The sequence below is a fragment of the Aptenodytes forsteri genome, unplaced genomic scaffold, assembly GCF_000699145.1.
Source record: "Aptenodytes forsteri isolate BGI_AS27 unplaced genomic scaffold, ASM69914v1 Scaffold651, whole genome shotgun sequence".
NCBI lineage: Eukaryota > Metazoa > Chordata > Aves > Sphenisciformes > Spheniscidae > Aptenodytes > Aptenodytes forsteri.
The window spans coordinates 34,461-54,156 of record NW_008794079.1 but is presented as its reverse complement, the minus strand read 5'-3'; the positions used below and the strand labels follow the sequence as shown (position 1 = coordinate 54,156).

At 58.6% G+C, this 19,696-nt stretch overlaps 1 protein-coding gene across 3 annotated transcripts in view; it reads right to left on the bottom strand.

The window, feature by feature from the left end:
- Positions 1 to 19,696, bottom strand: part of MROH1 (maestro heat like repeat family member 1) — a 57,835-nt gene that overhangs the window by 19,201 nt on the left and 18,938 nt on the right. For 2 of the 3 annotated variants that reach the window (XM_009272277.1, XM_019470218.1), the window contains exons 14-33: positions 19,243 to 19,387; positions 19,062 to 19,102; positions 18,312 to 18,453; positions 17,907 to 17,959; positions 17,067 to 17,174; positions 15,905 to 16,024; positions 12,855 to 12,977; positions 11,424 to 11,570; positions 11,202 to 11,228; positions 9,599 to 9,721; positions 8,973 to 9,052; positions 8,309 to 8,444; positions 6,970 to 7,065; positions 6,324 to 6,428; positions 6,004 to 6,139; positions 5,352 to 5,464; positions 3,780 to 3,932; positions 2,143 to 2,297; positions 1,099 to 1,264; positions 121 to 317 (exon numbers count right to left, since the gene is read on the bottom strand). In XM_009272277.1, coding sequence (XP_009270552.1) covers positions 121 to 317; positions 1,099 to 1,264; positions 2,143 to 2,297; positions 3,780 to 3,932; positions 5,352 to 5,464; positions 6,004 to 6,139; positions 6,324 to 6,428; positions 6,970 to 7,065; positions 8,309 to 8,444; positions 8,973 to 9,052; positions 9,599 to 9,721; positions 11,202 to 11,228; positions 11,424 to 11,570; positions 12,855 to 12,977; positions 15,905 to 16,024; positions 17,067 to 17,174; positions 17,907 to 17,959; positions 18,312 to 18,453; positions 19,062 to 19,102; positions 19,243 to 19,387 — 2,366 coding nt within the window. The remainder of the gene's footprint in view (positions 1 to 120; positions 318 to 1,098; positions 1,265 to 2,142; positions 2,298 to 3,779; positions 3,933 to 5,351; positions 5,465 to 6,003; positions 6,140 to 6,323; positions 6,429 to 6,969; positions 7,066 to 8,308; positions 8,445 to 8,972; positions 9,053 to 9,598; positions 9,722 to 11,201; positions 11,229 to 11,423; positions 11,571 to 12,854; positions 12,978 to 15,904; positions 16,025 to 17,066; positions 17,175 to 17,906; positions 17,960 to 18,311; positions 18,454 to 19,061; positions 19,103 to 19,242; positions 19,388 to 19,696) is intronic. The other variant, XM_009272284.1, reaches the window with a different exon arrangement.

Below are 19,696 nucleotides of genomic sequence, written 5' to 3'. Positions count from 1 at the left end.
CAGCCCTCCGATTACAGACGCAGCACACGCTATTGTGTTTGTACAAACAAAAATGAGTTCCACATGGCAGGTAGGCGCGTTCCCTCCGCACCGGCCGCCCAGCGCCCCGGCTCCGCGTACCTGCAGGGATGGAGGCTCCGGGGGGCCGGGCCGTAGCTGCTGCTCCTCCTCTCCCTGCTCTGCAGGTTCTTCGGTAGCTGAACACCCACAGTGCAGCTGACGCGCAGCAGGAGAGTCACAAACAACGGCGGGTAGAGTCCCAGCACTGCTGCCCCAGACTCCGGAGCAGACATGATCTCATACAAAGCACATGTGGCCTGGAGAGAGAGCGAGCGCGCGGGAGAAGAGGATTAGGAGGGGATCTCCCACACCACACTGATATCTGTTAGTAAATAACCCAGCGAGGCAGCGAGAGGGTTTTTTCTCCTTCCTGCAACACCGAGTCTAACAAAGCATCGGCATCTATCCCCAGCGTAACCTCCCCGTATCCCACACACAGCTCCAACGGAGCTACAGCTGCTATTAAACGCGCTGCTCCTCGGGAAGGCTGGGTGTTTCCAGCCAGGGGAGGTTTGAAGTCTGTACCTGGGGAAGGAGAGCAGATCCGAGAGCTCAGGTTTTATGGGCAGGAAGACGACGCACAAAGAGAGCCCTTCGCAGAGCCCTATTCCGGTCAATTTAAAAAGCCGTAATTACACAGCACAATATAGAGGGGTGTTAAAAACAGAGTGGGGAGGGGAGGAGGGTTTGCTTTCAGTGTGGCTGATTCTGTACCATCTGCATTTGGTCCTTCAGAGGAGGAGGAAATTTTCACAGCTGCTTTACTGCTTAGAAAGCTGCCAAGCTGGGTTTATTTTTTCTGAAGGGATAAAATGCAAAGTGGTGTCCCTTGAGGATGGACACCTGAGAGGCTTTTTACGAGCCTGTGGATTAGCTCTAATAGGCATTACACAGCGATGCGTTATTTCCAGAGTCCACGCCTGGCACAAACCCCCAAGCCAAGGAAATGAAAAAAAAAAAGCATTCCAGGTGTTGGTGTGGGGAACAGCATCCTTCACGGGGCCGGGGCTGGGGCCGGGCCGGCAGCGGGACACTTACAGCCAGGGGCAGAGGGGTTGCGATGCGTTCGGATCCGCTGCCCAGCAAGAAGCACTTGCTCTCCTTGTACGGGACATCCCTGTTCACCTTCTCCAGGAGCTGCTCCAGGATCTGCGAGGTGAGGGTGGGCTCGGTGGCCAGGGACCTCCACATGGCGCACGTGTGGCTAGAGGAGAGGAGGGAGGGGAGCGCTGCTTTGGCACCGGCTGCCTTCATTTACTCGCTCCCCCGTTTGAGGAGCGGCAAGCGTCGGCCCCCTCCCCGCGCCAGGGAACACGTCACCTGCCGCACAGAAATGCGGACAAGGAGTGCGTCACCACCAGACAGGAGCCACCTGGCTCACCAGCTCCACTGCGACGGCAGCTAGCGCCTCGCTGCCGGCAAAGCCGGCACAGAGAGCGGGAGCCTGCAACGGCAAGCCCTGGTGGGAGCCGTCCTGGGTGGCTCACGGGAGCTGCGTGCAGGGAAAGGCTCAATGGCAGCCTCCTGCGATAGCAGAGGCTGTGCCGTGCGATCCTCACCCAGCGGCTGCTCCTGGACAACACCCAGAGCTGCCCTGCAACCCCAAAACCCCACGGCTCCCCTGAGACCAGCAGCCAGAGAGCTCCTGCCTTGCCCCGTGCACTTTGCAAGCCTGCGTGCCGTGGTAGGAATGGAGCAGCAGTTACGGTACAAGGAGGAGGATGACATCTGCTCAAGGCTCAGCCCAGGGCTGGCGCCGACTCGTTCAGCAGCTTTAGGGTAGGTGGCCTGCTCCGCAAAGCAGCACCGAGCACCCCAGCCACGCTCGGTGCTCCGGGGCCAGCTTTGCTAGTTCCCGCTGCCAGCGCCTCCAAGCCCAGCAAGCCCCCCAAAAGGCAGCTCCGGCAGCAAGCGCCCATGCTGATCCTTGAGCACGCAAAGGAAATTCCAGCAGGGTCTGATTACTGGGGTAAGGAGCCAAAAGATTAGCTGCAGCTTAGGAGAAAGCTGCTCCAAAGCCCAGGCACCACGAGAGCACGTGCAGGCACGGGGCCACCGTGGCAGGGCAGGGCAGGGCAGGACCTGTCAAAGGGCAGCGAGCTGCCCAGCAGGCTGGACACCACCACGCTCTTGTGCTGGGAGGCCAGGATGTAAACCGTCTGCTGGGCCGCCTTCCGGATGTGCTCCTCGTCCACCTCCTCCAGCTTGCTGTGGATGATGCTCATGATGTCAGGCACCTGAGGGGAGAGGAGACGGCGGCGTCCAGCTGAGGGCCAGGACATGCCAAACACTTGGGGTCACCGTCAGACAGTCCCTGCAGCCAGGACACCTGTGTCCCTTCCCCTCGATCGCAGCCCAGGCAGGTAACAGGACTTCAGGAGACAACATGGGTGGGCAGACCATCAGGCAGGGCAGTTTATCTTCCCGGTTGAGGGAAGTCTCCCTGCTCGCCGGGTGCATGCAGAACCACAGACCTCTCTGGAAGTCAAGGATCCTTCCCCACCCTGCCACCCAGGAGATGGAGGAGGCTGCAGGGTATTCCCAGGGGAAAGAGGAGCCGGCAAGGACACGCTCAACCCCCCAGCCACAGCCTTCTGGCAAGGCACTCGCGCTAAGCTCCAGCCTCGACACGGGTGCAGCGAGAGGAGCTCAGCAAGCGAGTTCCTGAGAGGAACTCAAGCTGAACGCAGGGAGACACCTCGGCACTCGCTGCAAGCCGTAAAACGCATGTTAAGACAAATAGGAAGTTCACGCGCAGACCAGGCCTGGCAGCAAATTCCTGAGATTAAGTGCAGAGCAGGCGAGCGCTCTGTCCCCAGCTGCGCTCGGGTCTGCCCCACGGACTCCGAGGCTTAGCATCAGTTCAGATTTCAGGATCTGGGCTGGACTGGATCTGACCAAAAGGTGAGTCATGTAAGCTGGAGCAATCCCATGTAGGATAGAGGCTAATAGGTAGCAAGGAGGACTTTAGCAGAAGCTCTAGCGCAAAAGAAAGCCCAAGGAGCAGCTAGAGACCTGGTGTTTCCAATTACTGCAAGAGAAAGGAGGAGCTTAGCCCTAAAGGTAGTGGATTAGACAAAAAAGCCTTCTGTGTCCACCACCTCTAAGCCCTGCAAGCATTCAGACGGGCTTCCCAGCCAGGAACCCTGGGCTCCCCCAGAGCTTGCAAAGGTTTCACAGGGAGCCTGAGCCCTTCTGGTAAAGTGAGCTTCTCTGAACTCCTCAACCCGAGCGAGAGCCAGACCGGAGCCGGCCTCGCCAGCAGCCGCCGCCTCCTACCACACAGCAGCCTTCCCCGACCGCGAAGACGGAGGAGGAGCGCGCGAGCGCACGTGCCCACAGGAAACGAGGAAGGTCAGGAGCGACAGCCCCCGAAAGCTTTGGGGCAAGTGTTCCCCTGGCCAGAAATGCAACAGCAACAGCTGATACAGAGTCCCTTCAGACAGGGGTTAAATGCCTCCCTTCTTCCATCAGGGCTGGACCCCTCCCTGTGCCGGGCATCACTCTCCTGCCAAGGGCTTGCCCCTTACTGGAGCATCCCTGCCTGTACCAGAGAAGCCCATCACCCCCAGCAAACCAGCTGCTGGAGCTGCAAGCGGGAAGTTATCAGGCTACGCACGTCAGAAGAAAGGGAGGCAGCAAGACCCCGCTGGAGCTGCCTCTCCAGGGCTGCGTTTGGACCACGGAGGCAGTGCCGAGGCCAAGCAGCAGCAGCTTACCTTCTCCTGCAAGACGCCTCCGCGCTCCTTGAGAAGGGAGTTGATCATGACGGTGGCTGCTCGGGAACAGTTCTTATCGGGGTCCACCAGCCCCTCGAACATGGCGAGCAGGAGGCTCATCAGCTGGTCCGGAGGGACACGCTTCCCAATCACCTAGGGAGAGGGCAAGCGGAGTTAAGCAACAGGTTTTTGTCAGTCTCTGGAGAGAGCGGTCCCTTCGATGACGCTGGCAGGGCCCAGATGAAGGGCCCCCCGCGCAGCTTCCCCAGCTGCAGGCAGCAGGACGGCCGTTCCTCGGCTCAGTGCCCTACAGGAGCATCAGCCAGGAGCCCAAATCGGTGGTAATGGAGGGGAGCAAGGACCAGGCCACAGCCCCGAAGGACGCAAGAGGCCACCTGCCCCACACTGTTGGCCAGCGTGGCCAGATAACCTGGGGCTCTCTTGGGATGGGTTGGAACCGCACAACCAAGCCATTAACTCTGCTCTGGCCACCACCCAGCCGCTGGGAGGATGCTCCCCCAGGTCTCATCATGCTCTCCAGACCTGACGGTGGCATAAGCTGATAAGTAGATTAGTTAGTAGGGGGAACGTCCAATGGAGTGACAACATTTGAGGAACGACAGCTTTTCCAGGAGAAAAAGACACTACCAGCTTCTCTACAGATCCAAGTCCTTCTGGAGCAATGCTTGCAGAGCTCTCAGCATAGAAAATGGCCATCGAGGAGGAGTTCACCCATGCAGCTCTCAAGAGCAGAGTGGTCACCCCTCATCCCATCCCTCACCACCAGAGCCCAGATGCTGTCCACGTCATTCAAATCACGGTGGTTTGAGAGCCACATTTGGACCCTTCTGGGTGTAAAGTTGCACTGAACAGCTTTACCAACACCGCTCCCATACTGGGAGGCAGCCAGAAGCCCAGCGGCTGCAGCTCCTGAGCCAACCACCCCATGCTCCACAGGAGAGCGCAGCCAGCGACAGGACTTCAAGGGCTTCCTTCAGCCAGCAGCTTCCATTGAGGAGCACGACGTACCAAAATCTCCACCCTGGAACATGCTGGGGCCCCATGCAGGTCCCATAGGGCTGAGCTAGACCACCTCCACCTTAGCTTTTAGATGACATGGACAGAAACCATTTGCATTATCTACAGCAAAGTAAGTTTTCGACCGCAGCGCTGGGAGCGCTGATGGATGAAGAGTTCAGGCTGCCCGTCAGACCTCTGAACGGATGCACTGAGCCACAGCACGGCCAGGCATGAGTCCCTGCCGGTGTCCTCTGCGCCCCCAGACCATCTGCATAGATGTCCTCGTTGGGGCCCTCATGCCCAAAGCGGGGACCAGCAGCTTCCCACTGGGGGCGAGATGCTCTGAGCATCCCCTGGCCAGGCCAGGGAAATTCCCCAGCCAGAGAAAACTGCAGTGGCTTGTTTCCTGGTGCAAGACTGGGGCTCCCCAGCAGCCTCCAGACTGTGTGGCTGGTCAGAACAGATGAGGCATCAAGTCCTCTGCAGCTCCCGTCCCACAGCTCCACCACCCTGCAAAGACCAGGGCCGTGCTGGATTTGCCCTCCACCTTACCATGGCAATGTTGTTGCAGGTATGGAAGAGAACGGTGAAGTCAGGCTCCTCCAGGCCTTTCTTCAGAGCTTTCAGCCCCTCCACCATCTCATCTCTGTGATCCCGGGCGAAACCTGGATTCACAGGGAGCATTCAGTGAACAGCGTTCCTCATATTTTACACCCACAGACTGCAGAGAGCTGGGTTTTACTCGCGAGCTGGCCCAGCTTTCAGGAAGGGGCCAAGAAACCAAAGCTGCTGCCGAGGGCCAGAAGAGCTTGCCCTACAGAGAGCCACACTGCTCTGGAGAGCAGGACCCAGACAAAGTCCTCTCCCGGCGCTGTAGGTGCTGTGCTTTTCTCGATGCCTCCATCTGAAGTGGAGGACTGACCTCTCCTGGAGAGAGGGAGAACGCCAGGCTGAACGGCAGGCTCAGAAACCTGCTCGTCTGCACTCAAGCGTTGGAGACAGCCTTTGAAACCCAAACGCTTCAGTGATGTTCTCCACCAGCCCTGCTTCTGCAGCAAACCGCATTTGCGGGTTACTCCTTTGGGATCACGTACGTGGGGGGATGGGATGCGCACCCCTCTGCCCAGCTGCGGAGAAGAGGGCTCCTGCTGCCGGCTCCGACCGCTCGAGCAGCGAAACCACCCTCCACCGCCCGTGCCCCCACCTTCGTAGCAGAGCTGGATGTAGAGCAGGCAGTAGACGCAATCGACGGCGTGCTGGCGAACGCTGGCCAGGGAGTCCGAGCAGCGCGGGGAGAAGAGCGCGATCAGGACGCCGAGGTTGTAGAAGGGGATGACAGTCTGCAGGGATGACAAACACAGGTGACGCTAGCAAGGAGAGTACAGGGACACTTTTAGCAAGGACAGCATTTCCCTACCGCTGCGAAGCCCACCTTCGCACCCCCACGGGGACGGACGTACGCACGAGCCCCAGCAAGGCTGACAGCAGCAGGTAGACAGACGCTCGAGCACTGGGTTTACTTACGCTGACGTTCAGCTTGCTCAGGTAGAAGTCCAGCAAGGCGGCGCTGACCTCCACTGCTCGCTGCCGCTCGTGTTCCTTGTTCGACTTGATCCAGGGGCCTAAATGCTACAGGGGAAAAGCATCAGAAAGGAGAGCAGAAGCTCGGCTGCTTTGCCACGTGCAGCCAAGGTGTCCTTCAGCCAGTGACCCACGGCGCACGTGTGGGCTGTGGGAACTACAGCCCTGACCCCACCAGCTTACCCTGGCTCATCTTCAGGACAACACTGGGTCTCTGCCTCCTGGGGAGGCTGCGTGCGCATCCCCCCCTGCTACCAGAGACCTCCTCATCAGCCTCGTGCTGGCCACCCTTCTCGGGCACCAGCAGGCATGCCCAAAGGGGCGATCGCGTGCTTCCTCCCCTCGAGACCTTGCCCCAGTCAGGCAGCATGGGCAAGCACCAGAGCAGCCGTGCTGTGTGCCCAACCCCTGCAGGAGGGGGACTAGGGTCACAGTGGACCTCACGTCACACGGAGAAGTGAGGACCGGTCTCACTAATTCCCACTCTGGGTCCAAAGCTGTCTCTGCCTCGTGACCTCTGGTCAGCAGGCAGGCACCTCCGTTTCCCTGCTTCTCCCTGAAGAACCCACCAAAGCCAGGCTGCACCTACTGCAAACATGTCCTGCAGCCCATGGGGGGTCAAGTTCCTCTGCAGGAGACTCTTCAGCAGGTCTTTAAGGGCACTGATGGTGTCACCATACAGCATCTAAGGAGGAAAGATTGATCACAGGCTACGCAAGCACTGCACCTCATCCCAGAGAGCCAGCCTGGGCACGCAAGGAGGGAAAGATCTCTCCCTGCACCTATTCTCAGCTTGTAGGACTCTCCCAGGCGTTGGGTGCCAAGATGCAGCCACCTCCAGCTTAGCAGGGAAACGCAGCAGGGACTGCAACCCAGTCTGCAAAACCCACCTTCACTGGAAGTGCCGGGCTCATGGTGGGAGTCAGCACAGTGGTGGCCGTGATCCGCGCTGAGTGCCAGCAAGCTAGCCAGCGCCGAGCATGCTAGCACAGATGCTTCAGCGCAGACTTTTCAGAAGGGAATTTGGTCCTTCTCCCACTTGGGGATAAATTCCAGCGAGCCCAGTCTGAATGAGCCCTTTGAAGATGCTTACAGTTTCCTTCCAGGACTTATTTTGGGATAAACTCCAAAAAATAAAAACTACAAAGCTTCATAGGGTGGAAGGGAAGGAGAAAAGGATTATTAACTTAAACTTTTAGGCCATATGCCTGCAAACACTAGCCGGGGACAGTCAGAGCCCCAGGCTCCTGCTCTGCAGCTCACCTTGAAGGAGCCGCAGCAGCGGCAGGCAATACGGTGGAGCACAGGGCTGCTCCGCAGCCACCCAGCAGCTGCAACAGCTTCATTAGCAGCATGTTATTTTCATTCATTAAGCACTCAACCACAACTGAGAAGCAGCTGCAGCCTTTCAAAAGCTAGTTATGTAAAGGCCCCTTCTACCCTGCAGGGTTTCCAGGATCATTTGATTTTTTCCCTCAAGGGAGTTCGTGCTCTTATTAGCAGCATTTGGACTTGCTGATAAGCTCATATTTTCTCACTTGCTATCAGTGCACAGAAGGGCCAGGCTTTTTCAAGAGATAAGTGAGCAGAGGAAACAGTGCAGCTTGCTTCCCCCGAGGTGCCCAGCTGCATTAAAAACAGGCCTTTCCCACGGCTGATCTGCTGCCAGGGAGATGCTGGGGCCACAGGACCCGATGGCTCACGGGACTGCGAAAAGGCATCTGTGCGCTGCCCCGAAACCGGTGTCCCGGAGCAGCCGTGACCGCAGCTCCTGCGCCGCAGAACAAAGCCGTATCACCCTGCCAGGCTGTGAGCGACCCGATGTTAGCTCCGCATTGGCTTTGTGCTGCCAACGCTAGCTTGAGGCAGGCAGGCACGGGAGCAGCACGGGCAACTCCCTGCCTGTCTCAGCCTGCTGGATACCGCACCTCCTTGTGTAAGGCATCGCCTCCGTTCTCGTCTCTCTCCTTCACCAGTTCCAGCGGTGGCAGGGCAAGCACGCTAGCGAGGCAGGTATCAATCAGCTCTGTCCTGTCGGGGTCACTGAGGTGGGGCTCCAGGATGCTGATCCCAGGTTAAGGAAGCAACACGGACGCATCGAGCACTATGGGAGCGCCTTTCACCCGGATAAGCAGGGAACAAGGATTTTAATATGCATTCCTGCTGACTTGACTCCATACTAAGTGGCACCGGCTTTAATCAGAAGCAGGCAGAGTGTTCCCGGTATCTGTGTCAGGAGCTGTGACGTGCCGAGTATTTTTAACTGGAGCTCAGAAGTCATCTTTGTGTAATTGAGAGTGCAGTGCCCTTGGCTCTGGTTTGTACGAAGAACACTTACTGCAGAGTCCAACGAGAACTGAGCCCGAGAGCGCTGGGGAAAGCTAGCTGGCAGCCGTGCCAACCAGACCGTCCAGTTTCACTGTGTCTAGCACAGCTCTATTAACGTGCCCGCCGAGGCAGAGCGCCTCGGCTCTGCCGTCAGACCCACAGGGCAAAGCGGGGAGCGGGGTCAGGCTCTGCGGGCGCAGCAGCTCCGGTGAGCGCTGCCCTGCAAGCGGCGTTCCCGCAGGGATGGGCGCAGAGGAAGGATACACCAGGTAAGTGCAGGTGATCATCGCCCGCTGGCGAACCGGCGTCCGCATCGCCTCCAGCGGTTCTGCTTTTATGAACTCCTGGAAGGCAGAACAAGGTGACGGTTACGGTCACATCCACCTCCATCCCACTCTGGGCATGGGCCAAGCTTTAGGGTGACTGCTGCCTCGAAGCCCAGCCCCGCCAAGACAGCAAGCCAGGAGCCACACCACGTTAGCCCGACACCCCAAATGCTGCACAACAACCCCACGCCTCGGACAACACGGCCACGGAGGTGCAGCACCATCGCTCACTGCAAGTCTGCTTTTGCTCGCAGCAAGCCATCCTCCCACCGCTCAGCTCCCTGCTGGGACCTGCCCTCTCTCAAAGGGCAGGCAGAGCCCAGACTGCAGGTCTGCAGGTCCACGGAGGTCAGCACCCTGCCCCAGCAGAGCCCAGCAGACAGGCAGGGACAGGGCTCAGCAGGGCAAACTCATACCCGCCCTTCCCACAAGGCACCCAGACCACAGCTCCAGAGATGGAGCAGCTACGCCTACGCTTAACCCTCAGCAACGTGGGTTGGGAACCTCCCCCGGCGTCCTCTAGACCAGCCCCAAGCCAGGCCACCCTCCAGGGCTTGCTCTTACCACCATCTGGGCCACAAGCTCAGCTTTGCGGGAGAAGATGAAGTCCCCACACTTCACACCGTTGTAGATGGCTTGGCTGATCATGCAGATGCTCCGGATGAGGCACAGCTTCAGGGTCAGGTCCTGAGAGCAGAACCCAGGGTGAGAAGTGAAGACCAGGCTTACCGCACAACGATAACTTGTCATCCCACCCAGCACTGGTGTCCCTCCAAGAAAACTGGTGCTCAGGCTGAGCACAACAGCTTGGCCTGTGCTGTTAGTAGCATGTGGGCTCAGCTCTCTGCTCTTTATCCACGTTACAGGCTCTCTGGTGACCGGGGAGCAGAAGGGCACCCTGTCCCCGCTGGCCACCCCAGTGTCACAGACTAGCTGGACACCAGGAGCCTCTGCCCTGGCAGCACGTGGGAAGAGGACAGTCCTCCAGGGTCTCCCTCCTCTCCACCGAGGCAGCACCCTGAGCGCACGCAGATGCTCAAGGCAACTCCAGAAGTTGGCAGGAGCTCTTCCTCCTACACAGCTTGGGGTCTAGGACAGTCGACACGGGGTCGAGAAGAGGCACCCCGATTAAGAGCGCTCCCAGCCCTCAGGGGAGGAGGGCAGGGAGCCAGGGGAGGGTTTGAGCGACAAGGTCCCCAGCTCGGTGGCTGGAGATGCTCTGCAGAAGCTGTTAGTGCCAGCGGGAGCCCAGAAGGAAAACGCATTAGTGGAGCCCAGAGAAGGAGTCCTTGGCCTGACAGTTCAACTTGACAAATGCCATTTTTCTTGTTCAGCCTTTAAAAAGAGAAATATAAAAACACAGCCCCTCATTGCCCCCAGGACAGTAATGTGGATTTTAATATCTGCCCATTGAACGATTGTTCCAAGGGGAAGCAGGAAAATTAGTTTAGTGGATTTTAGCCAAGCTGTGGGTTGCAGCTCGGTCTCTAGAGTCCCCAAGCTTCCCCAGCAAAGCACGGGTGCGGGGAGCCAGAGGGGCTGCCTGACCACCCTCTCTGCGGGCAGGGGAGGCGAGCACCGCACCGTACCAGAGCCCTGGAGCAGCTCCGGGGAGGGAACCCCAGCCCTCGCCTCCCAGGGCAGGCACGGCTCATCTTGCCACAAGTGCAAACCCAAACTGGCTCGCTCCCTCCTGGGGATGGCTCTGCGAGCTCCAGCCACGCAGAGCTTGCAGGGAAGGCACGACCTCAGCAGAACGGGTGGAAGGCGACAGGCTCAGGTCTGCCCGCCGGCAGCGAGCTCGGCCACAGGCACCCATGGGAGGTCAACGCAGCCTTTGGTCAGCTCAGCATTTCACCACGGTGGTGCCCACCCGAGCCATGCTTTCACCTACGGCTCCTGTCCTGCCAGAAAGGCGTTTTTCTCTTCCCCTCTGCTGTGAGTTTTGGCACTTTCGGTTCCAGCACGGAGGACCGGGCTGGGGAGCTCAGGGCGAGGAGCAGCAGCAGCAGCAGCAGCTCCCGCGGCTCTCCCGGTCCCCGCGGGCAGAGGAGTGCCGCTGTGAGCACAGCACGGGGCTGCTCTCGAGGGGAACCCAGAGCAAGAGGCAGACAGAGACAGCAGGAAAGAGCAGAGAGTAGTTCAGATTTAATGCCTCACACTGTACCTTGGTTTCTACCTTTATTCCCAGAACCTGAACAAGTGAAAAAACAAAACACATTAGCAATGCACGAGTGAGCAGACTCTGCAGTGAATGACCTTCTCCCAGGGGTTGCCCGCAGGTCCCAGCAGGACCCTTCAGGCGGAGCATCCGGAACAGCCTGGCTGCTCCAGCTCGCCCGGGTGTTCTCTCCCTCCCCAGGGAGGGCAGGGCATCCCAGCAGCTTACCTTGGTGTTAAAGTACTGGAAGATGTTCTTCAGGATGTCTGCTTCGATCCTGGACAGCACCAGCTCCTTGGGCGCATACACAGCTACGTATCCATAGCAGAGGATGAGAGTGCTCTTTATTTTCTCCACTTCGTTGTCACTACGGTCCTGTTACAGCAGATGAGAAAGTTAACGGGGGGAATGGTGGGGAAGCCAGGGCCAGCTCTTCCCACGTCTCACGGGGAGGTGGTTTCTGCAGGGTCTGCCTGACCAGCTGAAGGTGCCCCCTAGAAGACAGGACCCCTCTGAGCGGGTTTCAGGCCTTTGCTTCCCATCATTTTGGTGGTGGCAGCGACCTCCAGAGCCCTTAAGGAGCGTCAGGCGTCCGAGCGTGAGCTGCACTAACAGCACGTCTCTACCCGAGGCATGACCCCCAGTTTGCCATCGAGTGTTACCTGTTAGAGCCCTGCGGGGACGTACGTGAGCCCCAGCCTGGCCAGGTTAACTGACAGTTAACTACTATGCTAGAAATCAGCATCCACTGCCCATTAACCAGCACTGCTGAAAGGTTTCACCTGCACCGTCCCAGGGAACAGTTCGTGGCCGAACCCCCTTGTACCACGGCCTGAGGGGCAGGGCAGGGACAAGAGCTGCAGGAGGGCTTCCGCAGCCAGCTCCCGAGCTCCGGACACCTTTCTGTCACGGGCCAGGGTCTCTTCCATGCCCGTGCAGCACTAATCCCGTCCCTCAAACATCCAGTCTTAGAGACCGGGAATTCAAATAGCTGCCTGGGTCAGAAAGTTTGAGGAGAGGTTTTTCCTGCCAGCGCTCGGGGCATGAAACACCCCCGTCTCCTGGGGCGTGCACATGGCTGCGGGAGTCGCTTGGGGATCGCTGTCAAGCAGCAACTTCGGTGACAGCCAAACCACGCTCCACATCAGGCCGGGGTCCCCCGACGGACACAGAAGCCAAGTTACAGCTTGCTCGAGCCCACCCAGCAAGCAAAGGAGAGGTTTTTCCTGCCAGCGCTCGGGGCATGAAACACCCCCGTCTCCTGGGGCGTGCACATGGCTGCGGGAGTCGCTTGGGGATCGCTGTCAAGCAGCAACTTCGGTGACAGCCAAACCACGCTCCACATCAGGCCGGGGTCCCCCGACGGACACAGAAGCCAAGTTACAGCTTGCTCGAGCCCACCCAGCAAGCAAGCAGCCTCACCGGGATGCAAGTCTGCAGGAGCGTATGGCTGAGAGCGAGGAGCTAATGCCAAGCAGCCGCCGATGCCAAGAGCAGCTCTCTGGAGAGGCGGAGGGTATCCCAGCCCCCAGCCAAATGCACTGAGGCAGGAAATTAACTCCTTTCCCGAGGACCGCTCCAGCACACACCGTATCCGAAGAAGGCTGCATGAGCCTTTTGCTGCCAGCTGTGTCACAGCAGGGGCCCTTTGGCTCTTACCTTGAAGATACTGAACAGTCCCGCAGATTTCTTGAAGACATCAGACCTAACAAAGTCTTCCAGCTTGGCCAGGGTTTCCTCCAGGTGATTTATTGCACATATCCCAAAGCAGGAAGCAAGTCCCTGGAGGAAGCAGAGAAAACACATTAGCAGAAAGCTATTAATTCACCAGCCCCAGCTGACACTTAAAGAGAGCCTCTTTATTGGTTTAATTCCCGGCACCTGAGCCATGCCCAGCTGGGAGCAGTCCTGGCAGCCAGCACTCCCCTCTCCCAGGGCAGGGACTTGCCTCCAGGGGATATAGGGCACAATAACACTGTTCTTGTCTGGGTAACAGGCTGGGACACAGCTTGAGAGGAGCCACAGGGGCAGGACAGACAACAGCGCGTGCTCTCCAGCGGGCAGATGTCAGCCGCTCTGCGGTAGACAGGAGCCCGGTCGAGCACTCCGGCTGGAAGCGAGAGCAAAGCAGGCTTAGCAGGTCCTGCCTTTCTGCTATACCTCCAGGAGGTCTAGCAAGCTGGGTTGAAACTCCATAAACAGTTTATTCAAGAGCAGCCCTTGACAGAGTTGTATAAGCTGGAGTAAAGCCAGGCACCATTAGCTTGTGTTTGCACTGCACTTAAAGGCAGCTGCAGGCGGGGGGAGCGCTCGGCAGTGGGGCGATCAAGCCGGGCAGAGCAACACGGTGCGGCGGCGCCGGCCGAGTTTAAAGGGAAGCTGGAGCACGAGTCTGGCCAGGACAGGCAGGAGGAGCTCAACCCCGACCTCAGCTCCACGGTAGCGAAGGAGGGTCTGAGCTGGCGGTGAAGAAAATGCCGCAAAGCACCCACGAGCAGATGACTTTTTAGTAGGGCCTGTAGCAATAGGACAAGGGGTAATGGTTTTAAACTAAAGGAGGGTCGATACAAGGAAGACATTTTTTTTACACTGAGGGTGGTGAAACACTGGCACAGGTTGCCCAGAGAGGTGGTGGATGCCCCGTCCCTGGACACATTGAAGGTCAGGTTGGAGCGCGGCTCTGAGCAACCTGATCTATCCCTGCCCATGGCAGGGGGTTGGACTAGGTGACCTTTAGAGGTCCCTTCCAACCCAAACCGTTCAATGATTGTATGACTTGAGCACATGAGCTAGAGGTTGCCCAGGAAAGGTGGAGTAGCATTCCCAGCTGCTCCAGCGAAGGCAGCAGCAAGTCTGCGGTGTTATGGTGGGTGCGAGGCTCGGTGGAGCACAGCACAGAAAGACAGATGTCACCAGACCATCCTGGCACAGCCAATTGCTGCTGGAGCCCAGAGAAACGTCTCACCAGCTGGAGATGCTCTGGGGAGCAGGGGGAGACACTGCCACAGCCCCCAGGGTGACACCAGCTCGGTGGGCTGCAGCCCAGAGGAGTGGGAAGAGCTAGGTCCCCTCCCTGCCACAGGGACGGGGCAAGCTTGAGGGTCCGAGGGAGCAAGAAGCTCACACCGGAGGCACGAGTTAACGCTGCAGAAGATGGGGACATTTCATGATTCAGCCACGCTAATTTAACAGTTGGCTGTCAAAGCAGGGCACTTAGCCCATCTGACCCCACGGCAAGCCAGGACAGGCAGCCAAGCCAGAAGAAAACTCCTGTTTTTTTCCTGTGGCGCTGGCTTAACTCCCCGAACCTGTGGGGGCTACACGAGCCCCAGCCCAAGGAAGAAGCAGGAGCCAAAAAGCCCCTTCTGGCAGCAGGCAGAGGCTCACTGGGCTGTCACACACGCAGAGCCAGGCAGGCTGCCAGGGACAGGACAGCGATGACAGCTCTGCCCACGAGATGGCACCTGGCAGTAACAGAGCCTGAGCAGCTCCAAACACATCCCGGGCTGTCACAGCGCCGCCATCCCTGAAACCTGCAGAGACCCTCCTGGCACCAAAGAATTTGTAGGTCCGTTCATGAAATTCAACGAGGCCAAGTGCAAGGTCCCGCACCCGGGTCGGGGCAAGCCCCGGTATCAGCTCAGGCTGGGGGATGGATGGGTGGATGGAGAGCGGCCCTGCGGAGCAGGGCTGGGGGACACCGGTGGGTGACAGACGGGACGTGAGCCGGCAACGTGCGCTCGCAGCCCAGAAAGCCAACCGTCTCCTGGGCTGCATCCAAAGCAGCGGGGCCAGCGGGTCGAGGGAGGGGATTCTGCCCCTCCGCTCCGCTCTGCTGAGACCCCCCCTGCAGCACTGCCTCCAGCTCTGGGGTCCTCAGCAAGGGAAAGACACGGACCCATTGGAGCGGGTCCAGAGGAGGGACACGGAAATGATCAGGGGGGTGGAACACCCCTGCTGTGGAGAAAGGCTGAGAGAGTTGGGGTTGTTCAGCCTGGAGAAGAGAAGGCTCCGGGGAGACCTGATTGCAGCCTGTCAGTACTTAAAGGGGGCTTGTAAGAAAGATGGAGAGAGACTTTTACCAAGGCCTGTAGTGACAGGACAAGGGGCAACGGTTTTAAACTGAAAGAGGGTAGGGTTAGACTGGACAGAAGGAACAAATTTTTTACACGGAGGGTGGTGAAACACCGGCACAGGTTGCCCAGAGAGGTGGTGGATGCCCCCTCCCTGGAAGCGTTCAAGGTCAGGTTGGACGGGGCTCTGAGCAACCTGATCTAGTTGACGACGTCCGTGCCCAGGGCAGGAGGATTGAACTAGGTGATCTTTAAAGGTCCCTTCCAACCCAAATCATTCTATGAGTCGATTCTAGGATTTCCCCGAGGAAGCAGCTCTGCCAGCACACTCAGGGCTGGCAAACAGCAGCCTGTCCCAGTCTGGGGCCACACGCCACTTGAGACAGCGTCCCAAGGCACTCCCTGCACCTCACCCAGCTTCAGAGCCCTCTTGCCTTTGGGTAGCTGCAGGTGGGCTCTCTTCATTTTTCTGGGCTCGTTCACCCAGATGCTGCAACCTACCCTACAAGCCATTCTCCAGGAGGTACAAGCCCAGGCCAGGCATGGCGGGAGCGGAAAAGAGAGGTCAGCATGATAGGACTGCTCTCCTGGTCCGTCAGGATAACCCTTGGGATATTTGACACAACTCCTCCTCACCTCTCTTTCTGCCTCCTCATGGTATCTGGCTGTTTCCAGGAGCTCCTGGAGCTGCTTTTGCACCAGGTCTTTGCTGGTGCATGCCCCAAGCGTCGTCCCGATGCATTTATACAGGAAGTTCTGGAAGAGCAAGAGGAACGTTACCACCCCGTGAAACCCTGCCGAGCCCTCGGAGGCAGACCGAGCTTGGTCACGCACAGATTACTCCTCGCAGCACGCTGGAGGCTCGTGCCCTAAAGCAAAGGTGCAGGACAGAGCCCGGCCGTAAGCAGCTGGGACACTCGGAGCACCAGGGTGCACCGGGACAGAAGTCCCATGGCAGAGCGGCGTTCGGTCCAAGAAAGAGCCTCCCCACAGAGGCGCTCTCAGCTAAGCCCGATCAGCAGCTCAGCATCAGAATACGCCATTAACCCCGGAAGGGCACTGAGCCAACTGCGTTCACTGGAGCCAGGAACAGGTATAACGAAACCCTTGTTCCTGCCCAGAGAGAAACAAAGTCATCGCGACAGAGGGAGCACGAAGACAGATTTTTTTCCAGCGATGCCTCCACAGCCCCTGGTGACCAGCCAAGCGAGGCTCAGCTCCGACTGCTCCTACACCCCTGCAGAAACACCAAGTCCTTCAGCAGCCACCTGCACGTGGGAGACCTCTTCCCTCCTGACCCACCGCAGCGAGATCTCCCCTGTCCTCTACCCTCGTCGGCCTGGAGGTTACAACCTCGTAGCCCACCCCTGCGCCGGTGCAGTCAGAAACGGGGTCATTCGGTTCCTTCCCTTCTGCACCAGAGAGCTCTCTGCCTGGTTCAGCTCACTTCTCGCTCAGCTTAATTACAGGCCCGTTCACAGCAGAAGTACTGCAAAGCTGCAGAGACCATGAGTTGGGTCTGACCAGCACAGGCAGAGCAACGCAGCCTGGCCAGGAGGTCGAGCCAGCAATTCGGCTGTGGACTGACCAGTATTTCATTTTCAAGCCTGCCCAGCCACCTCGCTAACCTCCTGCTGCTGCTTCTTCCCTCCTAACACCCCTTTCCCGGTGCCAAGCCGTTGGCAGAACGATGCTTCCGGAAAGCATCGAGGGCTGGATTGGCCCTGCCCCTGCGAACACGCCGCGGCAGGACGGGCAATGCCAGCCCGTCGATCCCCCCGCTCCCCCAGACGATCACCTTCTCCAGCAGGAAGCCGTTGTAGCTGTTCAGCTGCCTGCACATCTCCGTGACAAAATGGCAAATCCATGTGTTGTCAGAAACGGCCGCCAGCGTCTCCTGAAGGAACTGCGGGAGGAAGAGCCGTCAGCTGCAGGCGTCCTAACAAACCTGCTCCCGGCTAAGCGAGGAGCCTCAGCCAGGAGGGGCGAGAGCAGTGCAATAAATAAAACACGGGGGGCTTGCGTCAGACATACCCAGACCCCTGTCTGCACCGAGTGAGCACGCACCCCCCGGATCACCACGGAAGGCTGCCCGGCCCTTCGGAAGGCAGGCTGCCCACCCCAGAGTGGATCCTGCCAGCACACACCCGTCCCCCACGACTCCAGAAATGTGCCCTTTTCCTCAGGGTCAGGTCTCTTCCAAGATAAACTGCACCCAAGTAACACTGCCATCATCAGAGGAGCAGGATGAGCCCTGCCCAGTTTTAATTGCTTCTCCATGCCCTATTTTAAGGCTCTCCAATTAAGTGAGGAGACACACTTGGGACTGCTGTTCTCTGACCCACCAGCAAACCCGAAAGCTCATTTTTAACTTTCCCTGCAGGAACTGCAAGTCACCCTCTGCGCTGACCTGCATCTCCGCTTCTGAAGCGACGAGACCCGGCAGCGCGACAACGAGCGACCACCTCTGCCACCACGGTCAGGGTGGGCGAAGGTGAATACCTGCCTCTGCAGACCCAGGCCGTGCTGCTGTCCTGCACACGAAGCCCTGGCGAGCCCAGACGAGGGGAGCTCTGGAGCTGGCTGCCGCTTGCCCTCCCACCACCCCCCGTTGCCTCCCCAGCACAAGGACCCTTACCAGCAGCAGCTTCTCTTCCCACTCCTTCTGGGACAGGGACTTCTCCGTGTTCTCTAGGAGAGAGCACATTTTTTTTACTCTGTTTTTTCATCCTCACTGTACATCACGCAGCAGGGGCAGACCGCTCTTCTAATGCTGTGTGTCCTGTACTTGACACAGCGGGGGTAACCACTTGAGACACAAAGGCCCTCCTGGTAGGAATTAGCGGCACCAGGGTGATTAAAGCCCTTCTTAAAATAGGAAATGGCACTTCTTCAGAGAGCTTCAATGTACCGAGGGTCATCAGGCACGTGGGCAGTATCCCACCCTATTCTTGGACACCCCAAAGCGTCCGGGCACACGCAGGCCAGTTTGGAGAAGGTGTTTCCAGCAGAGAGTTTCTCCCGAGCAGAAGCCCCTTCCTACCTTCTATGTGCTCCACCAAGAGAGGGACCTTCTTGCTCCAAAGCTGGTCCAGCGTGGGGTGGACGCTGTAATGCAATACGTTCAGCAGACGCAGGGCGGCCGTCCCCCGGCAGTCTCCTACATACGGCTGTGAAGATACAACCTGAAAGTTCGGGGACGGAACAAAGGGTGTTAGTGCAGAGAAAGTCATTTCCAGGTTGCAAGTCAGAAAATATGAAACAAAACACAGGGATGCAATATCGGGAAGTGATTGATCTCCACACCTCAACGAAACTACAGCTTTTGCTCCGGCTGTTGATAGAGAAATGTTGTCAGGAGAGTCTCTCTCCTGGACTCATCCCTGGGCGAAGAGGAGCAAACCCCAGCCTCCCCGGGGCTGAGGAACAGATTCTCAAAGCCCTGTAAGAAGAGCTGGAGATCTGCACCGCACCACACCCCACCTACGCGGCTCCGGGTGCCTAAGAGGGAGCCTGAGCTTTCACAACCTAGACGGAGACGCCCCTGTGTGCAGAGGGGATGGGAGCGCACCCAGCCCAAGAGGTGCACAGCGGTTCTGGATACGGGCACCTCTGCCTGGAGCAGCGGGGCGAAACGGGGCATTCGTCCTGCCTGTTTGCTGGGGCAGGCTCGGTGCAGCACAGCACAAGCTGCCCCTTCTCTTAGCCCCTCTGGGACAGGGGAGGGGAGGGTGCTTGCTTTGGATGTGTCGGTAACCAGAGAAAGGAAGAGCTCTGCCTCCAGGCCACTTACCAGCAGTCTGGTCGTTAGAGCATAGGGCGAAGGAAGATTTGCTACAAACAGAAGGGGAAAAAAAAAGCGTAAGACGGCATCTCCCACCGAGCGCCCACGAAGCAGGCCAAGGACTGCCTGGCTTGCAGACGAGTCCCAAGCTCGCGCACCCCAGCGTCTGCCGGGGGAGGCCGGCACTGACCATTCAGGTCGTAACGGATAAGGGACGCGTTTTCTCCCTCCTCTTGCTTCTTCATGGCCAAATACATGAGGCTCTTGCAGAGCGGGGTCAGGGCGTTGGTGAACTGTATCGGGGTCACAAACTCCAGGAGGTACGGCCACAGAACCTGCCGGGAGAAGGGGAGCACGGCACTCGCCCTGCCTGCTGGCGCAGGGCACCCGGCAAGAGCCCGGCTGCGGGATGGAGACCCTGCTCGGAGCATGGGACCGAGAGGGAGAGGAGGGGGAGATGCCAGGTCGAAGGCCTTTCCCTGACGGGGACAATCCCCGAGTCCCCTTAGGCAGTGCTGCCGTTCAGGAAGGGAGGGCTCTCCGCTGCCTGTGCTCTACTCCAGCAGCACCCCTGGGTGTTCCCTTTCATAGAATCACGGAATGGTTTGGGTTGGAAGGGACCTTCAAAGATCACCTAGTCCAAC